Here is a 13,129-nt window from a genome sequence, read left to right on the forward strand (position 1 = left end):
TTCATAATCTTCCCCAATGAAGTTGTCGTTTGTAAATTGAATTTCTGAGCTGCTTCCCTAAGCAGCTTTCAAAAACCGCAGAGCGGTGAAGCAGTTCTCTTCGTGAGAGTGACCCACAGTCTTTATCCGGTCTGGGGAGTAAACGGTACGGATGTCCGGTCACTTTCCTGCTTTAGCTTTAGCTTTAGCCTGGGCGGGCTTTTTGCGCTGGTGCAGGGGGGGGCAGGCGGGGGGCAGAGGCCTGCGGCCTTGGTGCGGCCTGTTTCCCGGGCAGAGCAGCGCCAGATCTCTAGGCAGGAGCCGAGCGCTCTCGCCCTTGGCGGAGGTCAGTGTTTCTGACTTGGCTCGAGGGCCCATGACGACGGGGGCGCAGGTCTTGGGGGTGATGGTGGTCATGGTCCGAGTCAGCAGCCTCCCTCTCCTGGAGGCCGGCGCCGGAGCCGCCGCGGGCTTCGGCTTCTTGTCCGGACCCGGACTCTGTTGCATCTTCCACTGCAGGTCTCTGAGAGCGTGGTCGGTGTAGGCCCGCATCTCTCTGCGCATCTGGGAGATCTGCTCCTCAAACGCGTCCTTCAAGGCTTTCTGACTGTCCGCGAGCTTTTTCTCGAACGCTGCGCACAACTCGCCCTCGGCCACCTCCCCGTCACCTGCGCCCTCATCCGTGCACAGTCCGGCTCTGGTCTGCGCCGCAGCGTCGACGCCCTTGCCCTCAGGCTGAACCATCTCCATTTCCATATCCCGGACCTTTTGCACCAGTTCCATCATGCTGCTCTTCATTGCCTTGTTCCCCGCTTGTGATCTGATCTGCTTCCGTACCTGCTGGAATGCCGACTGCATCTTTGCCTGCGCCTCCGTCTCTGCAGCGCTGACCTCGGAGCAGTCGACGTCCGCGCAGACAGAGGCCTCCCCGTCGTCCCGCTGGCGCTCGCGCTGTTCACCGTTCACCAGTATTTGTGGATTGGCTTCAGTCATCGTGCTTTCTTGCCTTGAGATCTGCGCTGCTTCGAGCTGAGCTACTACAATGGGGGAGAGCTGCCGTGGGAAGGACCTAATTGAGCCAGGAGTCTGTCCTTAGAGAGGCCGATTACCAGAGGAGTTACGCTCACAGTCTAGCGTAATGCGGCAGCTCGATGTACGAGATGAACTTTAACAACATCATGGTGCAACAGCAATGTAACTTACATCAACTAATCAAACATTCAATTCATTAACATCCACTTTTTCAAGTACTACTAAAAGTTAATTCCTGTAATACTCTGCTAAAATAGTATGAGTGCTACGTACCTGCAGGTCTGTTTACTGCTACTTACTGCTACTGCTACCTCTTAAATGGCCAGGTTGCTGCTTCGAAAATCAGACGTAATTGTTTAATGCTCCATGTTGTTCTCCTCTGCCTGCATGTGCGTAGCTGCATCCCATGACAACAACAAACCTCTTGGCGTCAGGGCGAAAAACAAAAGGCCTTCAGGAACAGTCGCAGTGGGAGCTGTGGGTTGGGGGGGGGGTGTCTAAGTCCTCCTGGTGAGCTGTTGTTGGAATGCTGAGCTGCAGCACACAGTGATGTGCTTGGGTGCCATTAGGTAAGATGCACATTCACAGATTGTCCACATTCAGCACCGACAGTGCAGAAGGGGAGACGGCCACTCGTACCTGTCCATGCAGGCCTACACCGACCACACATGACTGGGCCTGAGGTGCAGGTTTGACCCAGATGAATCAGATCACACAGACACGATTAAGGAAGCAGACAGGAAGAAAATACATATTCAACATTTAAGGGTTCTGAGCATTTCAAGACCTATGAAGGTTTTTTCAGTTCAGTCGATGTGAGCCAATGAGAGTCCCGCGTGAGTGATCCTCCTCTCCATGCTAAATACTAACATATGGGCTATTTTCCTCTTCTAGGAAAACACACAATGTAACAAATGCTAAGAAGAAAGGCAGAATAATCACAACAACAGATGTTTGCGTCTCTATGCTGATATGTGACTAAACAAAAGTAGTGGATTCTTCATTAATGCATTATGAAGCACAAAAAAATCCTTGTCCACGCTGTGTTTTATTTAGAAAATGAAGTGATCCTTGTTTAGTGTGTGTATGTTTACAAAATGCCATTTATAACAATTATAAATGACACATGGCACTGAATAATAGGGATGAACATCTACACATCAGCGCTGGTCACCCCCTCGCCTCCTCCTCCTCCTCCTCCTCTTCCTCCTCCTCCTCCTCCCCCTCGCCACCGGGCGTGGAGTTAGAACCCTTCTCTTCAGCTTTTAAAAGTTCAATGCAGATTTGCATCTGACAGTCCGATCAGGTCACTGGGAGCGAGATGGTGAGTTACCGTTTGACTGTTTTTTCTGCCTGACAAAGTCAAGCAGAAAGGATCAAAGAGTTGCTTCATTTTCCTTTATAATATGATGATGACGTTATAATCTCCTGTTTTGATTACAGACAACGTACACAGACAAAGGAGAAAAGGTGGGTAACCCAACCAAATTCACTGTATTCTGTACTTATACACAGAATATTTAGTCATATTAGCATTTATCAAGAGTACTAAGTAGAAGGTCACTACAGTAATACAAGCATTTTTGTGCTGCTAGTCCAGCAGCGCGTCTCATGCGCGTTTAAATTGATTTTACCATTTTTTCTGTACAGACCAGCTATTAAAAACCTTTCTCCCTCCTGTCTCCAGCATGAACAGGGCAGATTCCTCTGCTTTGATCACACCACATTCTGGGTTGGAAATGCAAAACAGGTGAGTTGGGCCTCACACAGCTGCTTCTGGCTTTGAAGGGGCGACGTTTTGGGACTAACATGTTGCACAGACAAACCTGGAGACTTGTAGTGGACAAAGCGTGCAGGACTCTATGTCCTAACGTACTGAGTGAAACCTCACTGCTCACCAGCGGAGGGCACTGTGACACAGCGTGAAAGATCTCTAATTCAACTCAATGTTTTTCCCTCTGTCTCCAACAGGCTGCATCATATTACTGTAACAAGCTGGGATTTGAGCCTCTGGCTTATCAGGGTCTGGAGACAGGCAGTCGTGAAGTGGTGTCTCATGTAGTCAAACAGGACAAGGTAGGATGGTGGCATGGGCAGATTCTCATTACTGCAAACAGGCAAAAGCAGCTGGGCTGATGTTATTGTCCATCACTATCATTTTTCTATCACAGCTGAACAGAGATTGTGAATGATGTTTGCCTTGATATTGTCACATTGTGTTCGACAGATCATTTACGTGTTCTCGTCTGCCCTCAATCCTGGAAACAAAGGTAAAGCTCGGTTCAGTCCCAGCTGACGCATCCACCTGAGGCACAGTTTTAAGCTCTGTAAGACTGACTGCACGTGGCTTGTGTTCAGAGATGGGAGAGCACCTGGTGAAGCACGGGGACGGGGTGAAGGACGTGGCATTTACAGTGGAGGACTGTGACTCCCTAGTTCAGGTAATGCTACAGGCTGCTGTGACCCCCCCCCCCACGCTCATAAAGCACAATGATTTTCACTACCTCCATCCCAGAAAGCCCGGGAACGCGGTGCGGTGATTATAAAGGAGCCTCACACTGTCCAGGATGAGAGCGGCAAAGTCAGGCTGGCTGTGCTTCAGACGGTGAATACGAATCCTGCGACGTCAACGCTTCTTCAGTCAGTAAACAAGTGACAGGACCGGTGCTTGTGTTCGTTGCAGTATGGCGACACCACTCACACGCTGGTGGAGAGGACGGGGTACCGTGGCTTGTTCCTGCCAGGCTTCCGCCCTCCTCTGTTTGAGGATCCTCTTTTGAGGAAACTGTGAGTGAACGGAGCTACCTCAGGTTCATCACATGCGAGTTTCACTGTGACGACATGCGTGTGTGTGTGTGTGTGTGTGTGTGTGTGTGTGTGTGTGTGTGTGTGTGTGTGTGTGTGTGTGTGTGTGTGTATTGGTGTCATCTCTCCATGCAGGCCGAGCGGAAACCTGAACTTCATCGATCACATTGTTGGAAACCAGCCGGACAACGAGATGGTTCCGGTGGTGGAATGGTAATGAGCACTGTCCGCACGCGGGGGGTCGATGAGAGGTGGAGTCTGAGAGTCTGCTTCTTACGTAACTTTGCTCAGCATCAGCATGACTGTGCATTTTCTTAAGTGGGGTTCCAGCGGTTCTACACATCTGGATCTTGTTTCTATCAACACAGTAGGCGAGACAGGCAGTGTTCTAAGTGAGCGAGCTCATTGGTCAATCCCCGAACGTGGGGCGGAGCCCGGGCTGCAGGATTATAGACGTGAAGACGCTCGTGTCATTAGCTCACAGCTCAAAAAGCCACAGGTTCACATTTAGCAGCCTGCAAAGCAGTGAAGCACAAAAGTGTGTAATTATTTGACACATGGAGCCCAACGCAGAACGGTCCCCACAGGGCCAACTGTGAGTGTCTGTCACTGGCTCCTGACCTCTCAGGTACCGGAGGAACCTGCTCTTCCACCGTTTCTGGTCGGTGGACGACAAGCAGCTCCAGACAGAATTCAGCGCCCTGCGCTCCATCGTGGTCGCCAACTATGAAGAGACCGTGAAGATGCCCATCAACGAGCCGGCCATGGGGAAGAGGAAGTCACAGATCCAGGCATGTTGCGTGCACCAGAAGCAGCTCTACGACGCGTCCACCATTCACTAGCAGCTGGTTTTCACCTACAGGAGTATGTGGAGTACTACGGGGGTCCTGGCGTGCAGCACATCGCCATGAACACCTCAGACATCATCACTGCGGTGAGTATATGAAACCCACCAATGGATGCAACCCACCAGCGGCAACGATACCGGTCGGACCGATGGCTTGTTTGCAGGTTCGTAACCTCAAGGAGCGCGGGATGGAGTTTATGTCTGTGACGGACACCTACTACGATCAGCTGAGGGAGAAACTGAAACAGTCCAAGGTCAAAGTCACAGAGGACCTGGAAACCCTGCAGGTCAGAGCATCACAGGACTGGGCTGGTTCAATCACATGCATGCGTAGTAATAAACGGCAAACCTAAGGGTGGAGTGACTCACCACAGACACTTTATCTTGTGATTTTGCTTGTGCTCAGGAGCTGAAGATCCTGGTGGACTACGACGACAGCGGCTATTTGCTTCAGATCTTCACCAAGCCTGTTCAGGACCGGCCCACGCTGTTCCTGGAAGTCATCCAGAGACACAACCACCAGGTGAGGGCGCCGCCTGCCTCCCGCTAACAAGGAAAGTCAGCAACACTGTCCAGGATGTGAACTGCACGCCTTTCCCGCAGGGCTTCGGTGCAGGGAACTTCAAATCTCTTTTCGAGGCGATTGAAGCCGACCAGAACGCTCGAGGAAACCTGACGGTCCTGACGCCAAACGGAGTCGCAAAGAACCTGTGAACCCAGTGGATGTTCAGCAAAGTTTACCCTTTGCCCTTATTTTATGGCTCTTCATAATTCAGAAACAGTAAACCGCAGCATTTAGTATTTTAAGTGTTTCTTTATTCGATATCAACAAGAAAACCAACATTATTGAAAGCTTGACTCAAGCAAAACACAGTTTTATCTCTCCAATATGAACAGTGACATCATTTGAACAATGAGTTCAACTTGTATTTTGACAGAGGCCAGTAGCTTAGTGGGACTGAATGCTCCCTGGTGGAACAGATGCATGTGACATGTGAGACAATAATTGCCTGACTATGACTATACCTTGGAAAATACAACCATATGTAACCTTTAATGCCTTTTCCTTCTCAATAAAATACATTTCCAAATGCACCGTGCTATTACTGTCCTACATGCTGTTTATGTGTTTAACTCCAGCATTTGCCACAATGAGAGCACTTATGATTAGTTCAAGGAGCCCCTGCAGTTATCTGCCCCACACAGACAAGGAATCTTTTCTTCCTCGATGGGGAACTTGTAGTCGTACGTTATCTCTTCATCGACGCTTATTGGCTGCCGGGAGTAGATCACGATCTTCTTCTGGGACTCCACAGTGATGATCTTTGCATAACAGTTGGGCTGCAAGACATAAATCAAGATGTAGAGTTCTGTTGTATGAAATCCCGATTCTCATTAAACAAACAGGCCCCTACTCACATTGCAGCTGTGGTTAATAAACCGGGCCAAGTTCCCACATTTAGTGGCATCAATGATTGTGTCCTGGTCAACCCGGAACAAATAGCTGCTTCCGATGCCCTCCTCCTCATACCGCTGCTCCCTCATGTCAGCAATGACCTACACAAGCAAACACATTCACTATGCTTCTCCTCCAAAATGCTGTTTACCAAGATTTCTGTCTTCGCACCCACGGAAACTACCCAGAACAATGGCAGGGTCCCAGTGGGCCACTGGGAAAGTTCTGGAGCGTTAATGATGGCAAAGTGGCTGGCTTAAAAGCATGACTGTGTCCCTTGCTACTCGCACTCAGAACCTATTCCTAGTTTGTTCTTACTTGTCTGATGATTTGGCCCACATACTCGATCACCATCTCGTCCGCTGCTATCGGCTCCATGGCGAACAGGCCCCACTCGTGGATGTGGCTTCGGCTAAAACGAATCCTCTTCTTTCGGAACTGATGAAAAAATAACAATTAGAATGTGAGGCGCCGTTGATGTGGCCTCTATAGAAGAATCTAACCAGAGCAAGTCATGTATATCTGGACAGAAACATATGAATGCAAAACATCCCAGATACAGTAGTTGTTTACTACTCTACCTTCAGCTGGTTAAACTTGACCAGGTCACTGTCACAGCTGAAGGAGGACAGCAGGCGGCGCTGCTCGGACCTGAAGTCGGATCCCGCGCGCACCGAGGTCTGATGCTGGGCTGGGATGCACGTTCCCTGTTGAGATTCATGGTTTAGGCAACAAATCACAGCGCGCTGGCAGAACCACGACGTTCCCCATTTATTACCAGAGCACTGATAGCTGGAGGCTCGTTGGTGGCTTTAGTGTCATTGAGGTATTTAAGTTTATCCTTCCTGCTGATTCTGTAGAAACCTTCGCTGCGTGCCGACCCGGTCCTGTGCTTCGGTAGCCAGGATCTGTGCTCCTCACTTCTGTCTGTGGGGACTTTAGTCAGTAAGAAGAAGTTAAGGATGTCCCGCACACAATATGATGGAAAACTACTAAAAAAATCTAAAAATGTCATTTTTACATTTTTACAAGGATTACAATTTGACTTAAGTTACAAAGGATATGTGGGTGATGAATCCAGACAGTGTCGCTGAGCCACCCAAAGCCACTGTCCTGCTCCTGCAGCCTTTCATAGGCGCACAGCAGCAGCCTCGCATCCTCTTCATCAAGGCCCTCCTTCCAAACACTATGAAGGATCCTCCTCGCTTCGCAGAGCGAACGTCGCCTTCGGGGACGACCGTGAGAGGACAGTGAGCTGGGATTTCTCTTCGCTTGATGATCTCTCCATCGCCTCTTTAGCCTCCTTCGCCGCAGCAAGAACGCCTCCTTGCCCAAAAGGCCGGGCATGTTCTCCAGCCCCTGCAAAGGCTTTGTTCTGACGCACGAACTACTCCACGCACTCCTGTCGTCGGGGGGGTCGGATGAGGGGAGAGAGGCGCTGCCTGGAGAAGACGCTGAGGTGGGAGAGCCATGGAGGGAGTCGTCACATGGCAGAGGCCCTGCGGCTGCTTTCCTCCTGTGGACTGTCGCTCTCCTGGGAAGGATAATGTCTCTTCCAGGGGTCTTTGGGGCTGTAATGTAGGGATTCACAGACAGGTTTGAAGGAGGTGGTGGGCTGCTATGGTGCGTCACCGCGCTCCCTTCCAACATCTCTCTGCCCGGTGTTGCTAGAGTCCTCTCAGAGGTGCACTCGGTCCACCCGCTTCTCTCCTCCTCTCCGGGGGTTTTAGGCATCTCTTGGTAAAATGGGCACGAGGCCAGTGGGAGATCAGCAAGAGCTGGAACAAAGTCACAGAGAAGTGGGGAGAGGGCTTCACTGGCTTCGCCTGAGTCCTCGCCTTCAAGCTCGGCCACTATTCCCTTGCCCGGCGTTTGTGGCCTTTCCACCTCCTCCGCAGCCGGGGAGGTTGGTTTGCTTTTGATCAAAAGCTCAGGGTCATTGTCCAGCAAGCAGCCAGTAGGAGTCAGAGGCCTCACGGCCTCCAAGTTCTGTGGAGACTCCCTCGTCCATTCAGGGCTTTCCATCACAACCTCAAGGTCTGGGTCCACTGTTAAAATAATAAATGATCATATCCACATGAATTAATTATTGAAATTGATGTGGATCACAATTTTTTACATTTACTACCTTTTTCCGTACATTGGTACGGAAAAAGGTACCAAAAAACAATTTATCAAAACAATATCTATATAATATCTGTATGTGATCTAATTCACGGTGCTGGAATGAAGCACTGTACTATTACCTGGTAGTTCTACAGGCGATGGAGGCTGCAGGTCCTGTGGTTCACTATCGTGTAGATCCATCATAACATCCACCTCACAGATGTCTCTGTGGCAGCAGCTGGACTGTCTCTCCTTTGTTTGGTCTTTATGAAATGGATCCGACCAGCCCTGCAGGCCCAGGTCCAGCTGTGCACCCGGGGTGAGAGGGGCCGAGGGCGTGTGGGGGGACTCGTACTCCATCGACTCCTCATCTGACGATATCACTATGCACTCGACGCTCGCGTGGTCCCCGGCGTCCTCCTGCATGTCTTCATCTTCAGGACCTGTGTCGGAGAAGGAGGAATCCTCAAAGCTCTCAGAAGAGGCCGAGTCAGAGGAGCTGTACTCGGACGAGTTCTCGCTTTCCTCTGAGGCGCTCTCTGCAGCCTCTGTGACTGAAAACAGAGACAAAACGCATGTTAATCATCGCAATGAAGTTATTCATGTGGATGTCGGTATAAGTTGTGAGCATTTCATTGTACCCTCATCTGAGCACTCTGCTCCATCAGCGGAGGTGGTACTTTCATCTTCATCTATGCGTTTTCGTGTCAACTCCCTCTCTTTAGAACAAAAGCTTTCCTCCACATCATCCTGATCATTCTGCAAGAGAACATCATCCATCATCAGAATCTTCCCATATTAGCAGTTTAACATGTTAACATTTTACGTTTTTAACCCATCATGTAACTTAATAGTACAAACTTTACCATTATTTGAAGAGCTTCGCTGTCTACAACAAGATTCTCCACTTTATCTGGTTGTGCTTCTTCAACACACGTTCCGTCTTCACCTTTCCCTTCAACGTCACCCTCATTATCATCATCATCATCATCACTGTCAAGCTCATGAGGTCTTGCATGTCTGCGTTTCGGTGTCACTACATCATCCGCCAGTTTCACAACTGAAATCACAGGTTAAAAGAATGAAAACACAACAACTGAGCAGAGAACAGAGATAAAGAGTTAATATATTAAAGTAAATTGCATTAAAAGAACTGACCACTGTTTTCAGAAATAGAGCTCAATGGTTTTTCTGTCTGTCGTGTTGTATGAGGTTCATCTGGTGTTTTCCTTTTAACCTGCACAAGAACATGTTATTTTCAATAATAGTCAATTGGTTCATATACAGTAATGGTCAGTGTAGGAGTTTACCTTGAAGGACGGTAATGGAGGTTTTTTGGCCTGACCTCGGATGTGACTGAGAGGATTCAGAAGTTTGTTCCTCTCCCCCACGCTTCCTGCTCCACTTTTAAACTGAGGAACTTGTATCTTAGAATTAAGGTGGAAAAAGAACAAGAATATAATCATAGGCAAAAGAGAAACACTACAAGGAACCACTTATTCAAAGGAGACACCAGGAATATTACCTTTGTTTTCGTCTCCTGATGGTTCCACCAGTCCTCAAATGCCTTGAAAGCAACTCCCTCAATCATTCTCCGTGTAATGTCCTTCTTAATGATCGATTTCAGTTCATCCATGAGGACTTTCAAAACTTGGTCTACCGTGACCCTGTGAGGGTTTTCCTGCATTGGCGTGTAGTGTGGTGGGGGCACAAACGGGTTAAAGCTGGGAAAAGGTGGAGCGGACCAGGGTAGAAGAGGGAACGGTGTGCTGCCGTGCCTCGACAGGGTCCCGTTATTCAAAGGGCCTGGGGGCTGCAGGTGTAAAGGGTACATGTGTGCCGGGGGTGGAAGAGAAGGGGGCACCATCAGAGGCGGAGGGGGTCCTAGGAAGCTCGGCGGGGGAGGAAGAGAGGGTGGAGGGGGGATAGGGGGAGGAGGAATGGCCATACTGGTGTGATGGCTCTGAGGGGGGATCCAGCCTGGAGGTGGGATGGGGATGGTGCCGTTGGGCAGACGAGGTGGGACGGGCGGAACGGATGGGGGAAAGGGAGGAGGGGGGAAGGCGAAAGCAGAGACCGGCGGGCGGGAGCATCTGGGTCTGGTGGCAGGAGGGTTTTGGGGGTTAAAGGGAGGAGTGGTGTGAACGGTCTGAGGTTGAGCGTCAGTCGGTGCCAGAGCTGCGAGCTGAGCGGTGTGTGAGTGCTCCACATCCCCACTGGCCTCACGGTGGTTCTAAAGAAGATTAAAACAAAATATGAATGACGGATTTTCATCATGTCATAAATACAATATATGAGTGGAGACATCAGTATTACCTTTAGACTTGGCAGAGACTGGAGGTCTTTATCATTATCTACACCCGCACTCTGTTCAAGTACGAAATCACACAGAGAGGGAGACTCGGAGTTCCTTGTGAGGAATGAAACCGCTTGAATAGTTTCATCTTCTTCATCTTCCACTAGTGATTCTGTACCCACACCCCCCAAACCACTGCACCGTTGCCTGGTTGTGACAGAGCCACAGGACGCTGGGCTGCACGCAAGCGAATCATCTAAAAAAGGGGAGCTTTTAGCCGAGCGCGGCGAGTTGGGGCTGTCCTGAGAGTGGGCGGCAGCCTCCAGCGCCTTCCTGGCAAAGTACGACGGCTCGGACCCTCGGCTGTTTATCAGCAAACTCTCAATACGAGAGTCCAGGCTCTCCGCGTGCGGCCGCGGGCTGCCGGAGGCGCGGCCGCTGGCAGGGCGGCGCGGCGGCCGCGCCTCCGGCTCGTCTGAGAAGGAGCTGCAGCTCTGAGGGAACGCCTTGGGCTCCTGACACGGGGAGGCGGGGTCTTTTGCACCGTCGTGGCCGGAGGCGTGGCCGGGGGCGTGGCCGGGGGCGTGGCCGGAGGCGTGGCCGGAGGCGTGTCTCTGCGGCGGCGGCGGCGGCTGCCACCTGAGGCACCGGGCAGGTTTGCGGCGGCAGAGCCTCGAGTCGCCGTGCGCGCTGCCGGCGGGGGGGTCCCCCTGGAGGACCGGCGTCGCCTGAAGGCTGGAGTAGCAGGAGTCCTGGGAGAGAGGCGTCGCAGACAGGCAGGGCGTGCGCGGGGTTCCCTGAGAGCGCGGCGTGAGCCCGAAGCTGCAGGGCGTGTCCTGCCACAGGCCGGAGCAGGCGGTGTCCAGAGAGAGGGGCGTCGCGATGCTAGCGGGGCTGCACGCGAGGCCCGGCCGCTGCCGGCCCACGCCTGCCTGTGAAAGGCGGAAAGGGAGCGCCTGCTTTAAAGCGCACTCATTCAAAAGGGCAATTACACCAATCTTCACACGGTTACACGCAATTACCAGCAGTCGGTCGATGAAGGTATCAAGGGCTCTCTCACTGCTGCCCACTGGCAACGTCCAGGGTGTGTACAGGCCGTGGAGGAGGAGCTGCAGGTAGCGCGCTCTGTTTTCACCTGAGACACAAACACATAGGAACTTTACACTCAAGAGGGATAATGTGTATGTCAGGTGAGTCGCCGGTTGCATCCGTGTTACCTTTAGGGTCGATCTCGACGTGAATGATGTTCCCCATCACGGACGTTTGGTCAAGGTGCTGAACGGCGTCTTTTGCAGCCTTCACTGTGTCAAAGACGACCTTTGCGATCCCCAAATGCTTCCTGTTCTTAGGATTGTAAAAGATCTCCACCTCTTCTGCGTTTCCATGCTGTTTGCACATGTTAGTCAAGAAGGCCTCCCTCACATTGTCGTTCAGGCCGGAGAATGTCACTTCCTTGGGAGGAACAGGGCCGACGTACCACCCGTCCACCTGTAATAACACAGGTACAGAGGCTGTTACTAACAATATGATGACAGGGGCGTTTTAGTTTTTACTTTTACAGTAAAAATAATACCTTAAATTTAGGCACTACAAGGTGAATCGCGTTGCTTCTGCTCCACAGGCGACAGATGCGCGGATCTCTGACTGTATCCACGGGAAACAGGCCCAAGTCCTCGACCTGCGGAGGAAAAAGTCAGCGGGCATTATTATGGGAAACACCGAGAGTGCGTCAGTCTTAACATATGCGCCATGATCCGCGGGAGACGAGCGCGCAGGTGGAGACGCTCACGGGTATGTTGAAGTGGCGTCCGTCAAAACGATACACTTTGTACAGGCCTTTGGTCAGCGCCGGGTCAATCATCAACTTGCAGCTTCTCCAGTGCTGAGGCGACGTGTCTGTCTCAGTAGATGGGTTGTCGCTTTCCATCACATTCGTCAAAACCTGCGAATACAACGAACAGGCCGCCGGAGCCGTGAGCTCGGCTTTCTTCCTCCAGGTTAACACGCCCCAACAGGTGATGGAGAGCATCACCTGTTGCCTCGTTCCTCCGTGAAAAGACGGCGCACGAGACGAGTGGGTTTTTACAAATAAATAAGAAAAAATACTCGGAGTTAAGTAGAAGACGACGTGTCAGTCTTACCTGTGCCAAAGTGTCATCCTTTGAGGGGCCAACATGGTGAAAATGCGGGTGTGATTTTTCGGTGTTCTTGCAGTTCGACGCGCAGGTTGATAACGGATTCATCCGCGGGTACACGGAGACAAAATATAGGTCCGTATGGGAGGCGGAATAACACTGAGTGCTGAAGTCAGGCGGCTTTACAGGTAATAACAACACACAAATGTTTGTGAGGTAAAAAAGAAAAAACAATAAATAAATGAAACGTTTTAAGTATATATCCACCCACATTAAAAAAAATAATATATATATATATATATATATATATATATATATATATATATATATATATATATATATATATATATATATATATATATATATATATATATATATATATATATATATAATATAATATAAATATAATATAGAATCTGTCAGATAATCTTGTTTAATAAGTACATTAAATGCATTTGATGTGTAAACTCACT

General features: G+C 50.3%; 2 protein-coding genes across 2 annotated transcripts; one reads left to right on the top strand and one right to left on the bottom strand.

Annotated features, from left to right (window-relative positions):
* Positions 1 to 2,246: 2,246 nt before the first annotated feature.
* Positions 2,247 to 5,758, top strand: hpdb (4-hydroxyphenylpyruvate dioxygenase b). Its single transcript, XM_029163791.3, has 14 exons — positions 2,247 to 2,335; positions 2,455 to 2,481; positions 2,699 to 2,761; positions 2,983 to 3,087; positions 3,239 to 3,281; positions 3,370 to 3,452; positions 3,527 to 3,616; positions 3,695 to 3,798; positions 3,952 to 4,029; positions 4,445 to 4,607; positions 4,679 to 4,750; positions 4,828 to 4,950; positions 5,070 to 5,186; positions 5,267 to 5,758. Exons 1-14 carry the CDS (start codon positions 2,333 to 2,335, stop codon positions 5,375 to 5,377), a joined length of 1,182 nt encoding a protein of 393 aa, XP_029019624.1. The 5' UTR covers positions 2,247 to 2,332; the 3' UTR covers positions 5,378 to 5,758.
* Positions 5,759 to 5,767: 9 nt separating this feature from the next.
* LOC114862833 (histone-lysine N-methyltransferase SETD1B-A-like) lies at positions 5,768 to 12,922 on the bottom strand. Its single transcript, XM_041072427.2, has 18 exons — positions 12,663 to 12,922; positions 12,311 to 12,463; positions 12,095 to 12,199; positions 11,739 to 12,009; positions 11,544 to 11,656; positions 10,542 to 11,453; positions 9,751 to 10,458; positions 9,536 to 9,652; positions 9,384 to 9,462; positions 9,092 to 9,285; positions 8,867 to 8,984; positions 8,366 to 8,779; positions 7,184 to 8,167; positions 6,898 to 7,064; positions 6,701 to 6,826; positions 6,438 to 6,557; positions 6,083 to 6,220; positions 5,768 to 6,004 (listed from the first exon to the last, which is right to left on the bottom strand). Exons 1-18 carry the CDS (start codon positions 12,762 to 12,764, stop codon positions 5,831 to 5,833), a joined length of 4,995 nt encoding a protein of 1,664 aa, XP_040928361.1. The 5' UTR covers positions 12,765 to 12,922; the 3' UTR covers positions 5,768 to 5,830.
* Positions 12,923 to 13,129: the final 207 nt, after the last annotated feature.

Source organism: Betta splendens, chromosome 9 (assembly GCF_900634795.4).
Source record: "Betta splendens chromosome 9, fBetSpl5.4, whole genome shotgun sequence".
Lineage (NCBI taxonomy): Eukaryota > Metazoa > Chordata > Actinopteri > Anabantiformes > Osphronemidae > Betta > Betta splendens.